The following is a 22,618-nucleotide window of genomic DNA, read 5'->3' as shown; positions in this document are numbered from 1 at the left end:
TCTGTTATATAAGAAAGGGGGATATGTAGTATCCTGTTCATGTTATAATCCTGCTATCATCTCCATCCCTGCTCAGCCAGTGTGACTGTGCTGTGTGCTGCATGGAATGTTGGAGTGATGATGCGTATTGGAATGTTGTGTGCCTGTGAGGTGAAGTGTGACAGTTGGAGAATGGGCTGAGCAGCAGGCAGGCTACTCCTGGTGGGGCTGCTTCACTACAACTCCTCTACATGTAACCTACTTCAATAAATCATTTTAAACTACATCCTACCTGCATGGACTTCATTACCATAAAGTGGTGTCCACGATCTTGGAATCTCTGATCAAGGAGGTGATCACAGCTTTGGTGGGTTCACAGGAAAAAAGGCAGAGGCTGGATGTTTGGGAATAACATAGATGAGTCCTGAAAAGGAAATACATCCAAGGGAGGCAACCAGTGGAAGTTGCCCTTTACATTACCCCTTACTAAAAAGTATCTGTTGGAACAATATTCGTCAGGTTCCAAAATTTAATAGCATCTCGGCCACTATGGCATCTACCTCATTATAAGCATCAGAGGAATCTTCTTTTCCGAATATATAGCACGTTACAATACGCGCTATTACCACGCAGTAGGTTACAAAGCGGTAGTTACAACGACTGCGTTGTTACCACGCGTGGCTTTACATCGCAAGTCATTTCTACGACTTGCGCTAGGTGGCGTACTGGACCTAGGAATAGTATAAATTACTATTCTAACTCCAGTTAGTGCAACAGCAAGGAAGGTGTTGGATTCAAAATCCAACACATTCCCTGGTGTTGCACGTCGCCTAGCGCAAGTCGTTGACACGTCTTGCAATGTAATGCCATGCGTGGTAACAACGCTGTCGTTGTAACGACCGCGTTGTTACCTACCTGCGTGGTAATAGCGTTGTAAACGCTGTTTCCCTTCTCTTCTAGATGTGTTGCCTTTAAAAGGAGTTATGCAGAAGTGCATCTTGTATTAACGCCTTTAAAAGGAGTTATGCAGAAGTGCATCTTGTATTAACAACTAATACTTACACAAGCCACGCAAGAGCATAATGTGTACTAAAAAATAAGTGCCAGGACCCTTGCCGAGAGGCCACTGCATTGTGCACCATCCATTGCCCATGCCAGCGCTGCCAATGATAGTACCACACAACTATTAACTATCACACTCCTATAAGTGTGACTATTCAGACTACTCCAGGCTATAAGAATGGCTTGGGCGGCAGGTATTAATCCTTTTTAATGTATATTCAGTTATTAAATAGCTGATGTTGTGATCAACACAAAATTCGCACTGGAAACCACCGGCCCAACTTAGGCACTATCAGCAACCCAAGCTATGTTGAAAGACTTTCACATCCTCTTTGACAGTTTGCAAGAGGGTAAAGAGCCTACAGAAGTTCTTGAGAAGATGGACCTTTGGGCTCAATTCTTACCAGACAGTTTTTGGCTCATTTGTGGGCTCATTGTGGGCAGCAGCAACATCAACAAGCACAATAATCAGCAGCGGTTACTCCGCGATGGCGGCGGAGCGTCGCCCCATTGGCTCAGAGCCAGCAGTTGAAAAATAAAACAATATTTTACTATAATTTTCTTTTTCAGCAGCTGTTTGAGCCAGCGTTTGCAGGGAGGGGCAGGGCTGGGCCATGGGAGTGGGAAGGAGGAGTGGTAGATGTGCACTTATAAGAGCGCATGTCAGTTTGGGCGGCCGTCTTAAGCCAACAAACTGACATGCGCACTTAGGTTTCTCCAACCCAGCTGTATTGCACCGGCGGGTTGGAAAACAGGACAGCCTCCCAGTGCTTGAGCGAGCGTTAATCCAGCCACTCAGGCCAATCCCCATGCTGCTCTCATGCTTGAAAGCAGCCAAAGGATTTGATGGGGAGTCTGTGATGCTGTCCCAGAGACTGGTGGGACCAGGAACAAGCAGCAGAGAAGCACCGACTCGCCGCGCACTCCCCTGCGTGCTTCCCGCTGGCCATTTCTCCCCACCTGCCCTGCCGGTATTTATCTGTGTCGGCAGCCACTGACATTAATTGCCAGTAGGAGACTGTTAAGGCTTAACCTCTGTAAGGCAGAGCAGTTGCAAAGGGCTCCGAATCCTCAACCTTTCATTTTTTTCAGATAAATTGTTTGATACACAACTCCTTTACATGGGGAATAAGTCGTCTGAGGAGAGAAATGTTTTTCCATTTCAAGTCCCTGCAGCAAAGAAGTCGCCTTTGCAGAGAAAGATGTGTCAGCCGTTGCAGGAAATGAAATGTCTCTTTAGGGGCAGGGCCCGTGATCCGGGTGCTGTACTCTTCGACAAATCCCAATCACAGTCAGACACTCAAAAAACCAATAAATCCTGAATATTTGGAAGGGTCAGAAGAAGATAGACTGAAGAGCTTTATTCAATGTGGGCTCAAGTTGTGTTAGTTCAGTGGGTATTGGTAATCATCTGACAATGTTATTCTATAGAGTTCTCAACACATCAATAACATTACTTTAGGACTACTCCAATTCCAAAAGTCCCTGGCAAGAATCAAGCAATGTTGGTGGGGGTAGAGGCTCTAATTCAGAAAAGGGCCATAGTCAGAGTATCAGATTTTCGGAAGGGTCTAGAGTAGATTTTTGGTACCAAAGCCAGGGGGAGTTACAAATCTGTGCTGGACCCAAAATGGCTCAACAAGTATATGAGATACACACCCTTCAGGTTGTTAACTTTACATATGTTGATCCCAATGTTGGCAAAGCAGGACTTTTGGCAACCTTTCACGTGAAAGATAAATATATTTTCGTGTAACGATAGAGAAGTAAAGAGGGAGGTTTGCGATTCAGGAACAATATATCCAGTTTATGGCGATTCCCTTTAGCCTCCCTTCATCACTCAGTGTTCATGAAGCAGACCCCCCAGCATTTTGTGGCTTTATGTAACAAATGTTGTGGCAAAAAAGGCAAAAGTTGCAGCCCAAGACCTCAAAATGTGTGCTATTTGGGCGATAGGCAGCAAAAATGTACCTGCCGCAAAAATATTGCTTGGCTTGTGGTCTGTGACTGCTGGAGACTGTGTTATGTCACAGTCTGTAACCTTGCAGTCTCCAGCAGCACACCGCCTGGAACTGGAGGATATCTGATGACAGAGAGAGCAGATTGTGATATGAAACCTGCTCTTTCTGGTATCAGACAACCTGGCATTCCCTGCAGTGTGCAGCGGTAGTTGAGGGGGTGCACTGGAGCGGGGTTGGAGCATAAGAGTCTGAGGAGGGTGGTGGGACAGCCAGATAAGTCATGGGAAGAGGGCGGCTGAGGAGAATCACGGGGAGGGGGAGGGTGGGGAATGATGACAGCTCTAAAATCCACCACATTGATGGTTTTTCTGCATTACAAGTGCACTTCACAATCAAAAATTCACTGTATCAACTAGGTAACATTTCCATAGCCCAATGCATATTAGTTTTGTGGTGTTCACACATGAGAGATAATGAGTATCTTTGAAAAAAGCAAAGGGGGCGGCGGCTTTTCCTGGAAAAAGGCGCTCCTCAAGTACAACAAAAGAGCTCTGTTGGAACTGCCACTCTCTGGTTTGCTGGGGCGACGCCCTATCCAGGCAGAACCTACCACTCCCATCAGGGGTGGGCGATGGCACACTGTATAACCTATGCTCACCCGTGGTTAGCTTGGTACTGAGCAGTCAGGCTTATCACAGAGGCAATGTGTAAAGCATTGGCACAGCACTCACTCACGATATATACACTGAGCGTCAATAAAGAACTTGACACGTGATATATGCAAATAACCGTTGAATTCAACACACACAATAATCAACACAACATGAATGTATTTCGGGGCATAAATCCCACTTGGAAATATTACTAGCAGTACTAGGCCCAACTGTGTTGAAATGACATCAATAACATGCACACTTGGGTCAGATTCTATTCTAATACCAGCACCCTTATGCAATGCGACACGTTGTCAACCCGAGTCTCACCCTAACAATTCTTATAATTTGATACCACACAGTTAGAGGGTGCACCACAGGTCACAACGATATCAGAAATATGTACATACAAAGAATTATAATACTTTTTAACAGCACCGCAGACCGAGGCCGCACTGTTAAAGCCAATGTCCAACGTAGTGTTCTTCTGGCAAGACTTTAACGTGTAAAGTAACACTGCCGGTCAGTGTCGTGAATCACAGGCAGTCTGCAGACTGTCACTCCCACACACACACTCACTTTGCACCAAAAAACGGTGCAACAGATATCAGGCAGGTCTGAAAGGAACACGCTCGCACACATACCCAGTCAGCACCCTAATGTAGTGCAACTGATACCCTGCAGGTCAATTGATAGCACATTTCACACCCCATGGCCCAAGCATCCCTCCACTCTCCAGCTCAACCCGATTGTTCTGTGCCCACAGATGGAAGCTAACCAGCCCTCCCCTCTGGATACTATGCCGCACACGGCCAAAGTCACACTTAGCCAGGGTCCCAGTGAAGCAGGTGGGGGTAGGTAGCAGGACTAATTAGGGGCAGTCATCAAAGGGGGGTTTGGCAGGCACTCGGTAAGTTCACCCACAGGATGCATAGCAGAATTAAGCTGAGAGTACTAGTCAGTCACTCAAAAGAGTTCCACAAGAGCCTTCCATCACCAGCCCACTTCTGAGAAGCACAGGGTGTCACACAGTCTCTTGACCCGCTTCTGATCTCTCTCTGAAGCATTCCTTCTGCCCAGTCAATCACTCTCACTAACCAAGCCCGAGCCTATAAATACTACCTGCCAACATGATGTCGTCGGGGGCTGGGTGAGGGGAGGGCAGTTGGTCCACCGCGTTGAGGGCCAAAAAGGGAACAGTCGATGAATGGAGGATGAAGCAGGGGAGCCTCTCTGAAGAAGGATGCACCCCGTTAGGTACACGTCGATCAGGGTCACACCCAGGCAATCCAGGCGCAATACCTGGTCACCTGGTGTGCGTTAATACGGGTCCCATCAGTCCACCTGGTCACACACAATGAATAGATGCAAATTCTATGCCTCCCTTGAAATGAGTCACAATGTCCGGGGTGGGTTGATATGGTTCGCACCAGGCAATTCCGGTCACACACTCAAGCGTATGTTTAGCAATGCCTCAAAAGGTAGAATGAGGCACTGTTATGGCTATGCCCCCACCTTCGAGGGTCGTAATCGGTGAATGAGACACTGCATGCAATGAGCATGCAGTCGACGGGTCATGCAAAAGAGATGCGGCACGATGGACGATCCCATGCTGGATCCAGCAACCAGTGAATCCGCTTGCCACCAACAAGATGCTTATGCATGCCGAGGTCCCTACAATGAAGGGGCCACACGCTTTAGATGGGGGCAAGAATTCTGGGGCTCCACACAAGGCAATCGAGTCTCCAGGCACAATTCTTAGTTCCACACTCACTTCGCGCTAACAGTTGGCATCCTGCAGATGATGTGGGCACATAAGAGAGCACCGCTGTCCAGATGTCACGAGTAGCCACTTTGGGTCCCTCGGGGGAGATCTTTGATGTCCTTGAGATCTCCTAAGGAACAGAGGGCTAGTCAACAAGCCCTTGGAGAGTACACTTCAGGGTGCCACACATCAGCAGGTAGTCAGCCCAGGCCAGCCACTATTAAGGAATGGCGCACAGTCCCTTTCAATAGCAGTAATCCTCCATGTGCGCAACAGATTCCTCTGGCAGTGTGCACCATGCAGTTCCAGGATCTCCGGTCCCACGTCCCCACAAGTGTATCTCTGCCCTGCTGAAGTATGGCACCAGTAGTTATACTGTAGTGTGCCTTTGAAGTGGGTGTGGTTCAAAGGGTCTTCTTTTGTACCAGAGATGTCTCCCGTAAATTTCAGTCCTGTCTGACATGAGGCAGTGGAATGCAGACCTTAATCTTTAGTGGGCCCATGATCTGGCTCAAAAGGCCAAGTGTCAAAGCCCATTTCTCCAATCTATCCAGCCAGGCCGTCAAATGGCAGAGGTCTGTCGGTCCAGTTGTATGCCCAGTGTTTTATAGCTGTCGCTGGGGAATGTTCAGAAGTGCTCCCCCAGCCTCCAGTGTGGACTGGAACCAGGCCATTCACAGTTTTGTCATCAATTATATCAATTCACATTTTGCAGTGATGATATTAATGATGTTATAGAAAATATCATGAGTGATGTAATTTTTTTATTTTATTTTACAGAGTTTTATATAGCGCAAACTTGACCCGAAACGGGTATCAGAGCGCTTTACATAGCACCAGTTGCATTACATGAGGACACATTCATTTTTGTTAGGCACGGAGAGATTACGTGATTTACCCAGAATCACGGGATGTTCAGCGTCATTGCCGAGACTCTAACCCAGTTCCCCAGATTCGAGGTCGACTGCCCTAGCTGTTAGGCCAACTCCTCGCCCCAATATGGATTTCCTTTCTAATATTTTGTGTCAAGTCTTCCCTGCAGAGTGTTTGGATACTTGGCTGTGTGTTAAGGAAATAGGTTCAGTGAAAGAACTGGATGGATATATGGACTTAATACACGTGAGTGAATAAGTATTGATTGTAAGATGAGGGATATTTAGCTGTTCATTATACAGTAATTATATACCCTGGGTCACTCCAAGGTCTTGGTAAGTGAAACGTGAGGGTTAGTAAGTGGCGCAAAAGAGCACTCAGTGGTACATCCAGAAGACCGATTTGAATGCGTCTTGCATTAGTGGGTCCAACCACACCACAGGCAGATAACCACTCACCACACACAGCCGTGTGCAGTGTGGGGTTGGCTGCAGGGCCAGGTCCACGAGCCCCCAACCCTTTGCACATCGTGCGATTGGTCTCTCAGGTCCTGGCTGCTCTCAGGCAGACCTACTGACTTTTTCAAAGAGTCACAACACCAAAATATAAACAGTGCGTCTACTGGCTTTATGAAGGGGTGAGCATATTAATATATCTTTTTTTTTAGTATTTTTGACTGTCATTTTTCATTTTAACGTGTTGCAGTGGTGAATCACAGAATAAGAAAACACTACATAATCTCGTTATCGACATCTATCGCTGTAATCAAGCCAGTTCTGAATATTACTATCATTTTACATCATTAATGATCATACAAGATAACCCCTTGCTTTTACAAAGGGGGGTATGTGGATACCAGAGCAGTACAACGGGTTATCATTAAAGGAAAATAGAAGTGCCAAATATATAACAGGGAATCAATAAGATTATAATAATCAACACAAGAGAATACAAATAAACAAGTTGACTTCGCACATAGAAATGAATCAGTCAGCTTCAAATCGACAGCCCTCAATTATCAGGGGTGTAGGTGTGTGGGACTAGGGCTGGGAGGTTCCCTCCCAGCGTTATCACGGATATCCCCCTTCCAGCTTAGGTCATGTCCTATGTCTAGTGTACAATATGGGGGGGGGTCTAGTCGCCTCCAGTCACTTTATTTGGGCACTACAGTAAATCCAGAGCTCTATGGGTATTTTCATGGTCATCCCAAAGTCACTTCTTCCCTCTGGTCACCCGGTGCCCCAACCACCTTGTCCTCCAGTGAGTCATCTCTCTCTCTAGGTTGTTCCCCATGGCCAGTCTCGGGGGCTCCAATGTTACCAGCAATTCTGTCCAAAGGTTGGATGGGGCGAGCCTGTACCCCTTTGGCCTCTTCTCTTGCCAATGCCTTCTCCTCAGCCCTTGCCCTTCATGTGACATCCTCCCTTCAAGTCTGGACCCTAAGACCACCAGCCGATTTCCAGGTCATAGCTATTCGCCTTTTAGCCAACACTAATGTCAAACCTATAAACCGTTTGCCAACTTTTCGCGAGGTCGGTCTCGGGTATAATCCCAAAACAAACGCCTCTAGGGAGTAGGAGAGGAACGACCAAGTGTTGTCTCCAGGGCCATAAGTATTTCCTCCCAATAAGGTCACAGTTTAGGGTAGTACCATACCATGTGTGCAAAATCAGCATCTAAGTGAACACATCCGGAGCAAGGGCTGGGCTCACCTCCATATACCACCTGAATTTTGTGCGGTGTCATGTGTATATAGTTGGATTGGGTATATTTCAACCTCGTATTCCTGGAGATCTTTTTTGGGGGAGGCCAAAAATCTCTGCCACTCAGAGTCCGACAATTCTCATTCTAGAACCTTTCACCATCTGCCTCGCAAAACTATTAAGGGACTATGCACCATTGTCGCAAGGGACCGATAAAACTAGGTCACCAGGTGTCTAGTTGATCCCATAGAGACCAGTAGTTGCAGGACGGCATAAGTTACAGGTTCTCCCCGATCCCCCACCCACAGATCCCGGAGCGTTCATGTCAGTGCTTCATACGTAAGGAATTGTCCAGGTGTCAAATCATAATGCTCTATCAATTTGTCTAATGGCAACAGGGTACCCTGGTCATAGCAGTCACCAACCGTGACAAGCCCAATATATGTCCAAGCCGACATTTGTCCAGCAGTAAAGTGAGTGATGGGCTCTCTGTGATGGAGTCCTTCCAAGGGCAGCGCAGATGCATACAACGGTATCCCCACCATCCTCAAGATGCATCTGAGCCAGCAATTTAAGGCCACAGAACGTAGCGTCACTGGAGCACCATTGGTGGACAGAGCAACTTGGCCAAGAGCCCAATCACACCCAACTCTTCCCGAGCGGTTCGATCAAGCCACAGTGCAATCCACTGGGGCAGGGAGGCCAGAAAACACAGTTTGAAGTCTGGAACACCCATACCTCCTTCCTCCTAGGAAAGCCATGGGCACTCTTCTAGCAGCCACCGTCCCAAAGCAGGTCAGGCATCACGGCATCAAGGTGCCTAAACCATGAGATTGGTACTCCCACTGGTATGTTCACAAAAAAGTAAAGGAGTCTTGGGAGCGTGACCATCTTAGTAAGCGAAATCCTGGCCATTATGGGCAACTTAAGGGATCGCCATAAGGTGTCACATGTCTTCAGGGAGTGGGGGGCCTTTCACAAGTTGGCCTCCGGGAGATCTTCCAAGTGATGAAAAATGTGGATCCCCAGGTATCCAAAGGAGGTGGGCGACCACATCAAATCCGAGGCGAAGCCCTGCAGTTGCGCCACATATGGGTAGACAGGGAAGATATGTTTTGGTTTTATTGACCCGCAGTCCGAACACCACCTCAAAACTCTGCAAGTGTTCCAGAGCACGCATAATGCATAGAGGGAGATGATATGTTCTCGTTCTTTAACTATTATGCCTGAGCCACGGTATTCTCATCTACAGAACTCTGCAAGGGGTTCAATGGCCAAGGCGAACAACAGCGGGAATAGTGGGCATTCCTGCCTCGTGCCTCTACAAACCTCATATTGCGGGAAAGCGTGGTGCCCATTTTGTCCCGGGCTGTTGGGGATTGTGTAGCAGCCTGACCCACTCAACCCAATTCTCTCCCATACCTATCTTCGACATCACCGCCAAAGGATAGTCCCACTGTACTGTGTTGAACACTTTTTTAAGATCCACCAGCATCAGCATCGCATCTCGGTTTCCAAGGGCCTCAGGATAATGCATCACTGCTAAAGTCACCTAAGGTTCTGGGAAGTGCTGCGCATGGGAATAAAACCACTTTGATCGTCGTGAATGAGAGTCCGCAGATGGTGGAGCAAGCGGAGGGCCAATACCTTACTAAGGATTTTGAAGTCTATGTTCAACATATAAAGAGGGCAGAACTCAGTGACCTGGGCTTCCTGCGCCTTAATTTTGGGAAGTGGAATGACCACGGCATCATTGGTGGACTCCAGGAGTGCACCGAGTTGCCATGAATCTGCGTACAGCTGTACCAACTGTTGTGTCAGAGTTCCAGGATAAGTTGCATAAAACTTGATCGGGAGGCCATCGGGCCTGGTCTGTGGCCCTTCGCCACATCTTTAATAGCCACTCGGATCTCCTGTGCGGTTATAAGCCCCCCAAATCTTTACGATTTCCTCAGATAGAGGATTTGGTGGTACAGACACTAAACATCCAACTAAGTTTCCGCCAGGCGGGGCGCAGGTGCAGCATACAGGCCTTTACAATAGTAAAACAACTTGCTATTCATGAGTGTTAGTAATGTGTTGTTTATAATCAAGACTATGCATTCTCTCTAATGTAGCCTTGTACCGTTCTCTTGTCTCCTGGATATCTTTCAGTCCCCCTGACTGGGTACCTAGAGCCTTATCTAAGGTATGCAATTTGTCTTCTAGTGCTTGTAGTTCCCCACCAAGTTCCTTCTGGATACCGACCTTCAACTCAATACAGTGTCCAGAACCACCACTTTGAAAGCCTCCCACTCCACTATACTCATGTATGTGGTCCCCTGGTTCTGAGACCACCTCCGCCAGGAAGTTGGGATAGCATGCGTCTTCTAGAGAGGCTGGATTAAGCCGCCACATAGGTATAGGTGGGCGTTCCCCCATTGACTGAAACCCCAAGAGCACAGGGCTGTGGTGAAATAGGGTTCGCTCCAGGTATTCACAGTATGCAATATTTTGGGTAAGCTCCTGAGACTACACTAATCTATCTATCCGAGTGTGCAGGTTATGAATATGGGAGAAATATGAGAAGTCCCGTTCCTCCCTGTGCTGAGTCCTCCATACATCTACCATCTCCCAATGTTAAACCCAATCTCGCAGTTGCTCTGCTAGTTTGCCAACCCTGTCAGCGGTGGTGTAGAGCGGCCCAACAATACATCCAGCACACAGTTAAAGTCACCAGCTATCAGCAGGTTATCAATTGGAATGACACTCATGTGAGTGGAAAGAGAGTGTTGGAAGGTGATCTGATCCTGGTTTTGAGCGTAGGTGCACCCCAATGCAATCTCCTTCTCAAATAATCTACCCTCCACAAAGACAAATCTACCCTCCTATTCAATAATGGGGCGAGAGAGCTCAAAAGAGACCCCCGGCATAATCTATATTAAAACTCTCATGGTGTAGGCAGAGTAGGAAGTGGCATAAAGCTGGCCCCGCCATCTACGGTTCACCGATTCTATCTCGGACCCCGCCAGGTGGGTCTCCTGGAGCATGGTAACTTGCACTCCCCTCCCTCAAAGGTATCTATGAATTTCATAGCAAACACAAAGAGATGATGGACAGAGCGCTGAAACTTTTCAGACACTCACTCCCAGTCACAGATCTGGGTTAAATCCATCATCAGTTTTTAGCTCACTTCGCCACCTCAGTTCAGACACAGCTATATGCAAATCAATTTTGGCACTGTGCCTCATGGGAACAGTCCAGCCTGAACTGCCAAGCCAGGTTTTCCCTGAACCGGAAACAAGCATCCAGTGACCGGTTTCTGGGTAACACCCTTTATCAGCCAGGGTAGCTTGAATCCAGTGGCAAAGTGAGCAAGGCGCCCACGTCAGGGCATACCCTGCCAACTTAGGGTGAACAAAGCAAACACAAGGAGATGATGGACGGAGCGCTGAAACTTTACAGACACTCAACCCCAGTCACAGATCTGGGTTGAATCCATCATCCTTCTTTAGCTCACTTTGTCACCTTAGTTCAGACACAGCTATATGCAAATCAGTCTTGGCCCTGTGCCTCATGGGAATAGTCCAGCCCGAACTGCCAAACCAGGTCTTTCCTGAACCGGAAACAAGCATCCTGGGACTGGTTTCTGGGTAACACCCTTCATTAGCCAGGCTAGCTTGAATCCAGTGGCAAAGTGAGCAAGGTACCCATGTCTGGGCATATCCTGCCAACTTAGGGCGAACAAAGCAAACACAAGGAGATGATGGACGGAGTGCTGAAACTTTTCGGACACTCGCCGCCAGTCACAGATCTGGGCTGAATCCATCATCATTCTTTAGCTCACTTCATCACCTCAGGTCAGACCCAGCTACATGCAAATCAATCTTAGCCCTGTGCCTCATGGGAACAGCCAGCCCGAACTGCCAAACCAGGTCTTCCCTGAACCGGAAACAAGCATCCTGGGACTGGTTTCTGGGTAACACCCTTCATTAGCCAGGCTAGCTTGAATCCAGTGGCAAAGTGAGCAAGGTACCCATGTATGGGCATACCCTGGCAACTTAGGGCAAACAAAGCAAACACAAGGAGATGATGGACGGAGCGTTGAAACTTTTCAGACACTCACCCCCGTCACAGATGTGGGTTGAATCCATCATCATTCCTTAGCTCACTTCGTCACCTTAGTTCAGACACAGCTATATGCACATCAGTCTTGGCCCTGTGCCTCATGGGAACAGTCCAGCCCGAACTGCCAATCCAGGTCTTCCTTGAACCGGAAACAAGCATCCTGGGACCTGTTTCTGGGTAACACCTTTCATCAGCCAGGCTAGCTTGAATCCAGTGGCAGAGTGAGCAAGGGACCCACGTCTGATCATACCCTGCCAACTTAGGGCGAACAAAGCAAACACAAGGAGATGATGGACAGGGCACTGAAACTTTTCATACACTCACCCCCAGTCACAGATCTGGGCTGAATCCATCATCATTCTTTAGCTCACTTCATCACCTCAGTTCAGACCCAGCTACATGCAAATCAGTCTTGGCCCTGTGCCTCATGGGAACTGCCAGCCTGAACTGCCAAACCAGGTCTTCCATGAACCGGAAACAAGCATCCTGGGACCGGTTTCTGGGTAACACTCACACATAAGCCACTGGATTCAAGCTAGCCTGGCTGATGAAGGGTGTTACCCAGAAACCGGTCCCAGGATGCTTGCTCCCGGTTCAGGGAAGACCTGGCTTGGCAGTTCGGGCTAGACTGTTCCCATGACATAACCTCATTGACGACTTTTTCTTCCGCCCAACCATTTCTCTGGAATGTTTCCCTGACCCTTGTTCCCCACTCCTCTCTGATCTTCTGCAACCAGATTACAATACTGGCAGACAAAGCAGAGGGATTAATAGAAGTGGCACTGTAAGTCTAATATTGGCAGATGCCATTTTATGCCAGAAGATCCTATGGGATACCATAATCTGGATGGAAGAACCTCCTAGGTACCCTTGAACTAATCTGAACACACCCCGATACACTTTATAATACCTAAGAAACCTCACAAATCACCTATTACCACAGCGATACTTGATGAGCCTTCTTGATTCAAAAACTTAAACAACATGCACTCTGACCCTAAATGTCATTGAATGTGTCACAGGCTGTCCCCCCCAGGTCCAATATAGTAGAAGTGAGTAAACGGTTTGGCAATAATGTAAGAGCCATAAAGCTAAGCAAAAGGGCCCTTGAAAGGTATCCAAGAAAACTGTGAAAGATTCAATTGAGTGCACAGCATGACACATCCACAACAGTGGCTACAGGTCACCATTACCAAAAGGCAAATAGATCTTGATTCCAAGTCTACATTGCACATAGCAAAAGCTCCTCAAAGGAATATGTATGCATTTTTTTTGAGTTGGCATAATGGCTAGGTTTAATCTCCAGGCATTCACTTCCATCTTGATTCGGCCATGATTTGATCACTCAACTCTAGAAGTGTTACCCTCTATATCGACCCGGGCATTCTAGCACATTTCCCTCCTATTTTGGGCATCCCCTGCACAGTCTCCACTCAGCTCTCCTTCCACCTTAAAGGCAGCTGCCTTGAGTGACTGTCAATCCAGCTTCCAACCTCACCCTGGCACAGAAACTAGCCCTCTTGTGCCCAGAGTTAGTGACATGCATGGTAACTTAATCTTTCTGCAGCCTTCTGAACAGTTAACCGTGGCATTCTCCTAGGCTTCCTGAAGTTATCAATATCCCCAGTGTAAAGTTGTGTGCCATTTTCCCTCCACTTACCTCAGCAAGTGAAACTGACCTCCACCTGATCATCTAAAACTATCACATGTGGAGTGTTTAAAAGATCAATCTCCGAGTTATTCTCTTTAATGATTACCTGGCTCCTCCAGCTTACATATTCCACTCCTTGTTCATAATGTGCATTAAGGACACACAGTTAGACTTCGAATTTCAGAGGGACGGCTACAGAGTGGTGACTGACTGCCAACTATGCATCCAGGCATGAATGAATGTCAACGACCTCTGCCTGCCCACTTCAAAGACAAAGGTTCTGTTCCTCGGTCCTATGGACTCAGACCTCTAAGAGCACTTGCCTTAAAACCAGAGCCTAGTATAAAACCAGACTGCAACTTTGATGGCGACCTGCCCTTAACACAAATCAGGCCTGCCACAAGCTGGCATTTAACCTTTTAAATACTCTCAAGGTTGTCCTACCCATTCTATTAATTGTATTCAAAACTATGCTGTTTCAAGCAGTAGTTGTGTCCCTACCTGGCTACAAAGCAAAAGACACACAATTGATGGACGGAATGCAGAACAAATCAAAACATTCACCCCCAGTCAAGAGATCTAGGTTAAATCCAACATTCTTTTGCTCACCATGCCACCCCAGTTTAGACCTAGCCATATGCAAATCAGTCTTGACCCTGTGCCTCATGGGAACAGTCCAGCCCAAACTGCCAAGCCAGGTCCTCCCTGGACCGGAAACAAGCATCCTAGGACCGGTTTCGGGGTTTCACCCCTCTTCAGCCAGGACAGCTTGATTCCAGTGGCACAGTGAGCCCAGGACCCACGTCTGGGCATACCTGGCGCACTTAGGGCGAGAAAGCAAAAGACACACAATTGATGGACGGAATGCAGAACAAATCAAAACATTCACCCCCAGTCAAGAGAACTGGGTTAAAACGATGGATTTAGGCCCAGATCTCTGTACATGGGGTGAATGTATGACATTGTTCTGCATGCTGTCCATCAACTGTTGTTTTTGCATTTGTCCTCCCTGGCTACAGCATTGAAATTTGCACAGTGATTCCTGGAAACAAAACTACTCATACTATGTTCGATACAAAATCATCCAGCACACATCGCCTCTGGCTACAGGAGATGGGTTACATTTCTCCTGCCAATAGTAATAGAGTCCTCAATGGCCTAAGATTGCCCTAAAACTGTTTGCCCTTTACCAACTGAAATGCAGACATTTTAGGGAAAGATCACTGCACAATATCAAGGATACAATCATAAGAACTCACTGGCACCAACTACTCACCACAAACCTAACCATTTTAAGTTGTGAAGTGCGTGGAAGAAATTGAAGTATTACTTGTTGCATTCTGGTACCAGACTATACTCAAAACCCTCAACAGCTGTGAGCCCTCCTTTCCCATCTGTCACCTCTGTTCACTCTCAGATTCAGAAGGAGACATTCCCTGGCATCAGTGCAATACAAAAGTACTTAATAAATGAAATTAAAATACATGAAACATGAATTAGAATTGTACACAAGGAGGGATTGGGAAAATGGTAGGTGAATGTCTCAGTTTGCCTTATGGTTGAAAGGTGAAGCAAAAATATATAAGGGTGATAGGAATTCAGATTCAGAGAGAGGAAGAAGAAAATGTGCCTTAGTGAGGCAATAGGAAAAAGCAGAACAGGCAAAAGACAAAAATATGTATTTGCTTCCAAAAAGGTTTGTTTTGACAGAATGCATTGTTATTTACCTTATTAATATGGACAGTTCATTTTGTGCAAGAACCAATGGATGTTGAGGGATACAGATAAAAAGTCATATCCAGTATTTTCGGGTATTTACATTGAAAGCAGAGTAGCTAGGGGCATATTGTTCTCAAAGCACAGGGTGGAAGAACAACAGTGCTGTAGACATCCTGGTTATGTCCCCAGTCCACCATTTTGGACATAAAATACTTTCGCCCAATGAAGGACCAGCCACTAAATAGCAAAACACCTGTAAAGCACCATACAACTTCAAATGACACAGCTGCAGGGGTGTAGCTACCATTGGTGCAGAAGGTGCAATGGCACCAGGGCCCATTAAAGCCTCATAATTGCTGTATTTTACTACTTCAGCAGCAGTCAAAGATTCAATTTTCCTTACTTGCACCACGGCCCATATCATCCTTGTAGGCTACTGCACAGCTGAACATGAAGATTGGCAACTTTAAACATGGTAATCACAGAACAGAACACACCGGGCTTATTTTAGTCCCATAGTGAAGGAAGAAATGTACCACAATCAGATTATCGCCCATTTCTTCCATTACCGCTGATTTAAAGTAATGTGGTAAACTGGCTAGAAGTAACAGCATGATATGGAAAGTGCTGTATTGAATCCTGATTGGACAGGGTCATGGTCTGAGGCTGATGTTGATAGCTCCACTACTCTCAGAGGAATTTCTGGTACAACAAACTGTATTAAGAGGGTAAATTCTAGCACATAATGTTCTGCTAGACCAAAACAAAGACAACAACACTTTTATTTGAACAGGCAGAGACTGCTGGCTTCCACGTGATTTTGTACCCAAACAGTCTGAATTTATTTTTCTATTCACTGGTTAATCCGCGAGAGCGAAACACGTGTCGGGTGCTCAAAGGCTCTTTATCAATAAAAGAATATCCTCCACTTCTTATGGAATTGTCTTCATTAGAAACAATACGGGTGTGGATGTTCCTCGATTACCTTCTGCCAATACACTTAATTGTATTTGAATCCACTTCTCTCCATAAAATAACATATTTTCTGATATTTGAACTCTAAATCCGAGAGCCAAATCCCACAACCCTTAAATGCCAAAAGGTTAATACTACATTGAGGCATTAACCCAGGACATAACATACACTTCTAAGGAATTGTCAGAGTTTTAACTGGAAATCAAACGAATATGAGCCAGCACAAGTGTGCATGTTCTCAGTTGTGGTACTGTGCACTTACCCAGAAATGAGCGAGTACGTTGACTTCAAATGTTTTTTGTATCTGATTATCTTTAAGGGTGAGCAGATCTGCGCAGAATATTACACCAGCATTATTTATCAAGATGGTAACATCACCGACCTCCTCCTTAACCTGAAATTAAAAATATAAAAAATAATAAACTACTGTAAAACATGTAAATGTTGTAGTGATGCTAGCGAGACAATGAATGGGCAATGCGGCACATCCTTATCGATATTAGCCAATTTACAGATGTTGAAATCTGGGAATTTTTCAAGTAATTGACTAATGCAGCATCATAAGACCCAGCATTGAGCTTCATGTGTTTTCTTCCCCATTTCAAGTTAGGGCCAGCTAAGTTTAAATATAGCCACATATTAATCCCCAGATTGACAAAACTTTGGCGCAGGTTTGTGTTACTTTTTTTAACACAGACCGGAAGCAAAGACTTCTGGAGCAATTTACAAATCGATGCAAATCACAATTTGCGTTGGTTTATAACCCAAAGTAAAGCAAGGCAGTGCAATGTGGGGCCTTGAGTTACTTTGTGTCAGCGAGGCATTATGTAAGTGGTGCATGGGGGTTTCTTGGCTTCTGATGTAAATCCATATTTACAATTACTTGTAGACATGGATTTAAGCCAAAATCCTGCGCCTGCCTGAGGCTTAAGGAGAGAGAAGAAATATTTTTAGTTCTCCTTGTTTTTAAATCTTAGAGTGTGTGCTGCATTTTGCAGCACACATACATAGAAGAGACAGCTTCAAAGGGTAGTTTTTGTGCAGGAAGGAATCCCTTCCAGCAAAAGAACTATCCTGAACACCACACAGACACCCTTGCAGTACAGGGCAATATTGTCTTCGCTAGCACAAGGCTGCATATAGTGGCATAACAACAGGCGCGGTGCGTCCATTGGGGCGTAGCCCCCCCGCCCGCAGCTCCCTCGACGTCTTTGAACTTAAGTAATCAGGTTTACTTAAGTTCAAAGACGCCAAGGGAGAACTGACAATCATGTCAGTCAGCATGATGTCGGACCGGCCACCCCCTTCAGAGTATGAAGGGGGTGGGCGGTCCGGCGTCATGTTGACTGACATGATTGTCAGACCAGGGGCAACAGGCAGCAGCACAAGTGCGGATGAGTGGGGACGGAGGGCAAATTTTTGCGCCGTGCCCAGTCATGCGCACTAGTGTCTGCTCTGGGTGGCGCATGCCCATTAGGAGAGCGAGGGTTGAGCAAAGGCTCAAACCTCGGTCTCCTAATGGGCAGGCGGGCGAGTAGTAACCGTGCCCTAAGCCAATCCTGGTGCTGCTGGCAGCGCCAGGATTGGCTGAGAGGGGTTGCCAGTCCACTCCAGTCAGTGGCGTTCGTGAAGGCACCAACGGGAGCAGAGGTGGCGCAGACCGGCTGTGAGGTAAGTTTTCCGGGTTTTTTATATTTAATTCCCCGCCCCCCTCCACCCCCCGCGAGCCGCGAATGTAATTCTCACACAGAAAATAACTAATGCATGCCCTATGCAAGAGTCAGGCTGAAATGTACTTGGTTTGACGAAAGGTCAAAAGTCATAAATGCTAATTTGTGCGACTGTAATTTCAGATTTTCTTAGAATGGTATTTTTTGCACGACTACTGTGAATCAATCTCACTGACTGCAGAAAATCAGCCTCTCGTGATTAAGCGGGCCATATTTTGTATTATATTCCTGAATTCAGAACGTGCTTTTCAATTGTGCACGTAAACCAGAATGTGTAAAAAAAATGCACATTTTCCCCTTGTTGGTCCTTGTAGCAACTTGCAGCGTGATCCACCTGACACTAGGCCGCCCACCCCACTACTGTTGAGGCACCAGAGCCCCGATGCCTGCACTAAGAGGGAGCATCAAGGAAAGGTTGTTAATTTCAGCTTCTGTGGAAATCACTAGCACCGACCTGGCGCAAGCTGTGCGGCAGTAAATCCTTTGCTGGCCATCCTGAGCGGCCTAGTAAAAGTTACTGTGGCTAAATCCCATATACGTTTCGTGAAATAACCCTGCTCGGAGAATGGTATCATATTCACGCACAGCAGGGTGTGCAAGGGCCTATAAATCAAAAAGTAGACTCTTAAATATCTGTGAAAGAAAAATCTGTGCAAATTTAACCATGCCCCTCTTGGCGAACAATAGGCCTTCATATGCTTTACAGCTTAGCAGCAGACGCAGAGGAATTTTTGTTTGGAAGTGATACTGCCCCTGGCATGCCGGATGTTTGCCATTTTATGAAACCAACGGATAGTAGACGGTAAGCATCTTGTGCTTTCTATTCGGCGCCATGTGCAATTCCGGAAGGTAACATGACTTCTCTCGCCAGGAACTACATTTATATTGCTAAAAGAAAACAGCAGAGCTTACTGCACTTCCGGGTCAGATAATATGGAGTTTTAAATTCTGCTTCTTTCTTCCCAATCCCAGCTGTAAAGTTCTCAATGAATGTGTTCACTCGATATGCGGCTGCCCCTGGGACTCTCATTCACATATTAATTGCTCAGTTTAGGGACTCTGACTTCATTGCTAAACAAATGATGATTGACAGGTGAATGCTGAAAAACTTTCCACCAGCAGCAAGATCCACATCTTGATGCTGAGTGTTAATCGTTTCCAGGTGCCGGTGGTTATCTCAGCAAGCTCCTGGCCGCGGTTGCTCGCGGACTGATATCCATCTCCCCGCACCGGCAGGGCATCACGTGTCAGTGTGAGGGATTTAAGAGGAGGAAAAGAAGACAGACGAAGCGGCCACGGGAGAGGCGCAGGGAGAGGAGGATGGGAAAGGGGTAGAAGAGGTGAAGAGGGCAGAAGAAGATCACAGGGCAGAAGGGGGGCAGAGCGTAGACGGGGTGCATCAGAGTGTAGAAGAGGAGCATAAGGCAAGAGAGGATCAGAGGGCTGAGGAGGTACGTAAAGCTGAGGAGGTAATAAGGCAGAGGAGGCATGGAGGGTAGAAGAGGCACGGAAAGCAGAGGAGGCGCGGAGGGCCGACGATGCACGGAGGTTAGAAGCAGGGCCGGACTGGCCACAGCGGGCATCGGGCAATACCCCGGTGCGCCGCACGGGTTGGGGCTGGTTTTGGGCCCTTGGGGGCCGTTTTTGTTACAGGGTCGTTTTTGCAGCATAGCTGCAAAATCGGCCCTGTAACAAAATCGGCCACAAACCTTCCCTGGCAAAGACCTCGGCCGCATCCCCAAACCAGGGGTGGGGGCCGGACGAGCACTTTGTCAGGGCCGGTTTTAGTTCCCAGTCCGGCCCTGGTTAGAAGAGGCACGTAAGGCAGAGGAGGCGCGGAGGGCAGAGGAGGCGCGGAGGTCAGAGGAAACACGTAAGGCAGAGGAGGCACGGAGGGTAGAAGAGGCACATAGAGCAGAGGAGGCTCGGTTAGTGCTGTAAGATCTGGGGTATTTTGTAATGTATTTGCATATTTCAAGTCTACACCTTCAGAATTGCTTTATAAACATTCTTGCCCTCTCAAATTTGCTGTAAAATGCTCCATTTGCAAACACTTTGCAAGTCCCTCTCCCCTCGAGTCCCTCCTATGATAGTCGGCTCGCTCGCCATCGACATAACACTTATCCTCAACTTTTACGCCCACCAATTTCAAATGTCACCAGCCGCCCCTGCGTAACAAAGGCATCCACGGTGCGAGGGCCCTGATCTCCAGGGTGCCCCCTCAGCCCAGTACCCTGGCCTGAGAGCTCCTGAGTTTGGTAAGAGGGGGCCCCTTCAGAGGGGGCCCCTCCATGTACTTTGCATGGGTGCCCCCTCAAGTTTTGTTACGCCACCGGCTTGCCAAAGCGCACTAGCACATGGAGAGAGCAGAACTACACCATTTCTTTATAGATATGGCTCAGTTCTTCTCTCTCCAGTTCACGCATCGCGGCACAGCAACTGTGCTTGCTGCCCTGCACTGCACTGCTTGAACTATTTATAAATCTGGGCCTAAGTACGTACAGAGCCAACCACAAGGAGCCTCGCTGCAAGAATATGCACACATGGCACGTGAATGGCAACATATATGTTGGCTAAATACACACGTTTTTATCTTAATGGCTACAAGGCGCTAACCAACGTCCATCGAGCATAGTGGTCGACAAGCACTTTTTTTTGGCTGGTCCATGGTGCCGATAGGTAATGTCACCTTAAATGATATCCCGATGTCAGTCGCTGAAAGGGTAAACAGGAGGGAGGAGATGAAGTCAAGTGATGAACACACAAACAAGCTTCAAAGGATGGCTTCACTAGCATTGTAGAGTTAACTAATATTTCTGAACGAAATGTAGTTTTCTAAACTACTCTACTCATAAAATTGTGATATTATCTAATCCTAAAAATGGAACGAAATTAGGATTGAAATGTAATTCCTTCAAAATTTATCACAATTACTAAAAAAACTGTAAACATACTACCATCTTTAAAACTCTTTTGAAAACGTTATTACTTTCGTACCATATACTTTTAAAATACTTGTTACATGTGGCTTCAATTATACAGTAAACCCTGAAGCATTTGCAGCACAAGCGTGCTGGATTGCCTCCAGAAAAAGCAAATATCCTCCCTCCCATTCAAGGGAAAAGTGTAGTAAGTATCTTTTTGTAGATTGCAGCAAAAACCTAGTGCTACGTGCAGCATCTTATAGATACTGTCCTCATGTGCTAAAAAAGTTCTCTTTGAAGCCCGATGCTGCTCTTGGGAAGTAGGACTGTGAGACTGTGGGGCATATTTACAAGAAAGGGACGGAGCGTGTGTTAGCTCCAAAACTGCTAACGCCACGCTCCGTCACTTTAGAAACGTAGGGATCGTATTTACAATAATACAGCACTTCCCTGAGTTTCTACCTGTGATGGCGCTGAATTCAGCTGCCTAGCTCCAACGCAGGCACCTCTGCACCATAGTGCAAGGGTGCCTGCATTGAGGGAATGATTGTTTATGTGCAGGAAGGTGTGCCTTCTTGCACATAAACAATCCAGAATGGCGATTTGCAATTCCTATGTGTGCTGCATTCTGCAGCACACATAGAATTAGCAAATCTTCATTTTGTTCATGATTGTTGATGGGTAGGAAGGGACACCTTCATGCACATAAAAAACATTTATAGCAATTTGCTGTTTCTATGTGTGCTGCACAATGCAGCACACATAGAAACATCAAAACGAGGAGAAATAAAGCATTTCATCATGTTAAGACCAGGTTTTCCCTGGTCTTAATCTTGCCTCTGCCTCTTATTTACTCAACCCTTGTAAATAAAAGTCAGTGTCAAAATCAATGGGTATTGGGGCGGAACGCCCACCGCCACACCCATTGCCCACCCATTTCACGCTAAGTGTAGCGTGAAAGGGGACCTTATTGACAAGGGAGTGTTTAGCCATGTTAAGAGGCTTAACATCGTCTTGTAAATAAGGCGAAACCCCTATCGCCACAGGAACGTCAGGGGCTTGGAAATATGCCCCTTTATTTCTTTGCTTTGCATCAGATCTTGCGTCCTCGTTTACTTTTAGTCACTACCAGAGTGTCCAAATACATTGTTTCCACTAGCTGCAAATTTCCTGGGGAAAAGTATTTTGCAAGTCCTCACCTTTTCTGCTGCTCTGTAAATATCTTCTCGCTTGCTGCAGTCCACCACAAACGAATGAGCAGCAGCCCCCAGCTCTCTGCATTCTGCGGCTGTTTCTTCAACGCCTTGCTAGAAAACCAGAAAAGAAAGACAGTTGTAAAGACCAATCTTCTGCATTGCCTTTGAAAGGTTTCATGCGTTGAGCAGCTTGCTTTCGCTCTCAGTGCTTCATTTGTAAAAATCAGTGGCGCAGCCAGTGTGTCATGGGCTCAAGTGCAAAGAAGGAAACGGCCATCTGACCACTGTTTGAATTGTGAAAAATAGCAATAATCAGGGAT

General features: G+C 46.7%; 1 protein-coding gene across 1 annotated transcript in view; it reads right to left on the bottom strand.

Annotated features, from left to right (window-relative positions):
• Positions 1-22,618, bottom strand: part of LOC146866453 (17-beta-hydroxysteroid dehydrogenase 13-like) — a 294,735-nt gene that overhangs the window by 108,405 nt on the left and 163,712 nt on the right. Inside the window, exons 2-3 of the mRNA XM_085636530.1 lie at positions 22,302-22,409; positions 16,711-16,842 (exon numbers count right to left, since the gene is read on the bottom strand). Coding sequence (XP_085492656.1) covers positions 16,711-16,842; positions 22,302-22,409 — 240 coding nt within the window. The remainder of the gene's footprint in view (positions 1-16,710; positions 16,843-22,301; positions 22,410-22,618) is intronic.

This window comes from Triturus cristatus, chromosome 2_1 (assembly GCF_964204655.1).
Source record: "Triturus cristatus chromosome 2_1, aTriCri1.1, whole genome shotgun sequence".
NCBI classification, from domain to species: Eukaryota; Metazoa; Chordata; class Amphibia; order Caudata; family Salamandridae; genus Triturus; species Triturus cristatus.
Note: the sequence above shows the minus strand (reverse complement) of the source record. Positions and strands in the feature narration are given on the sequence as shown.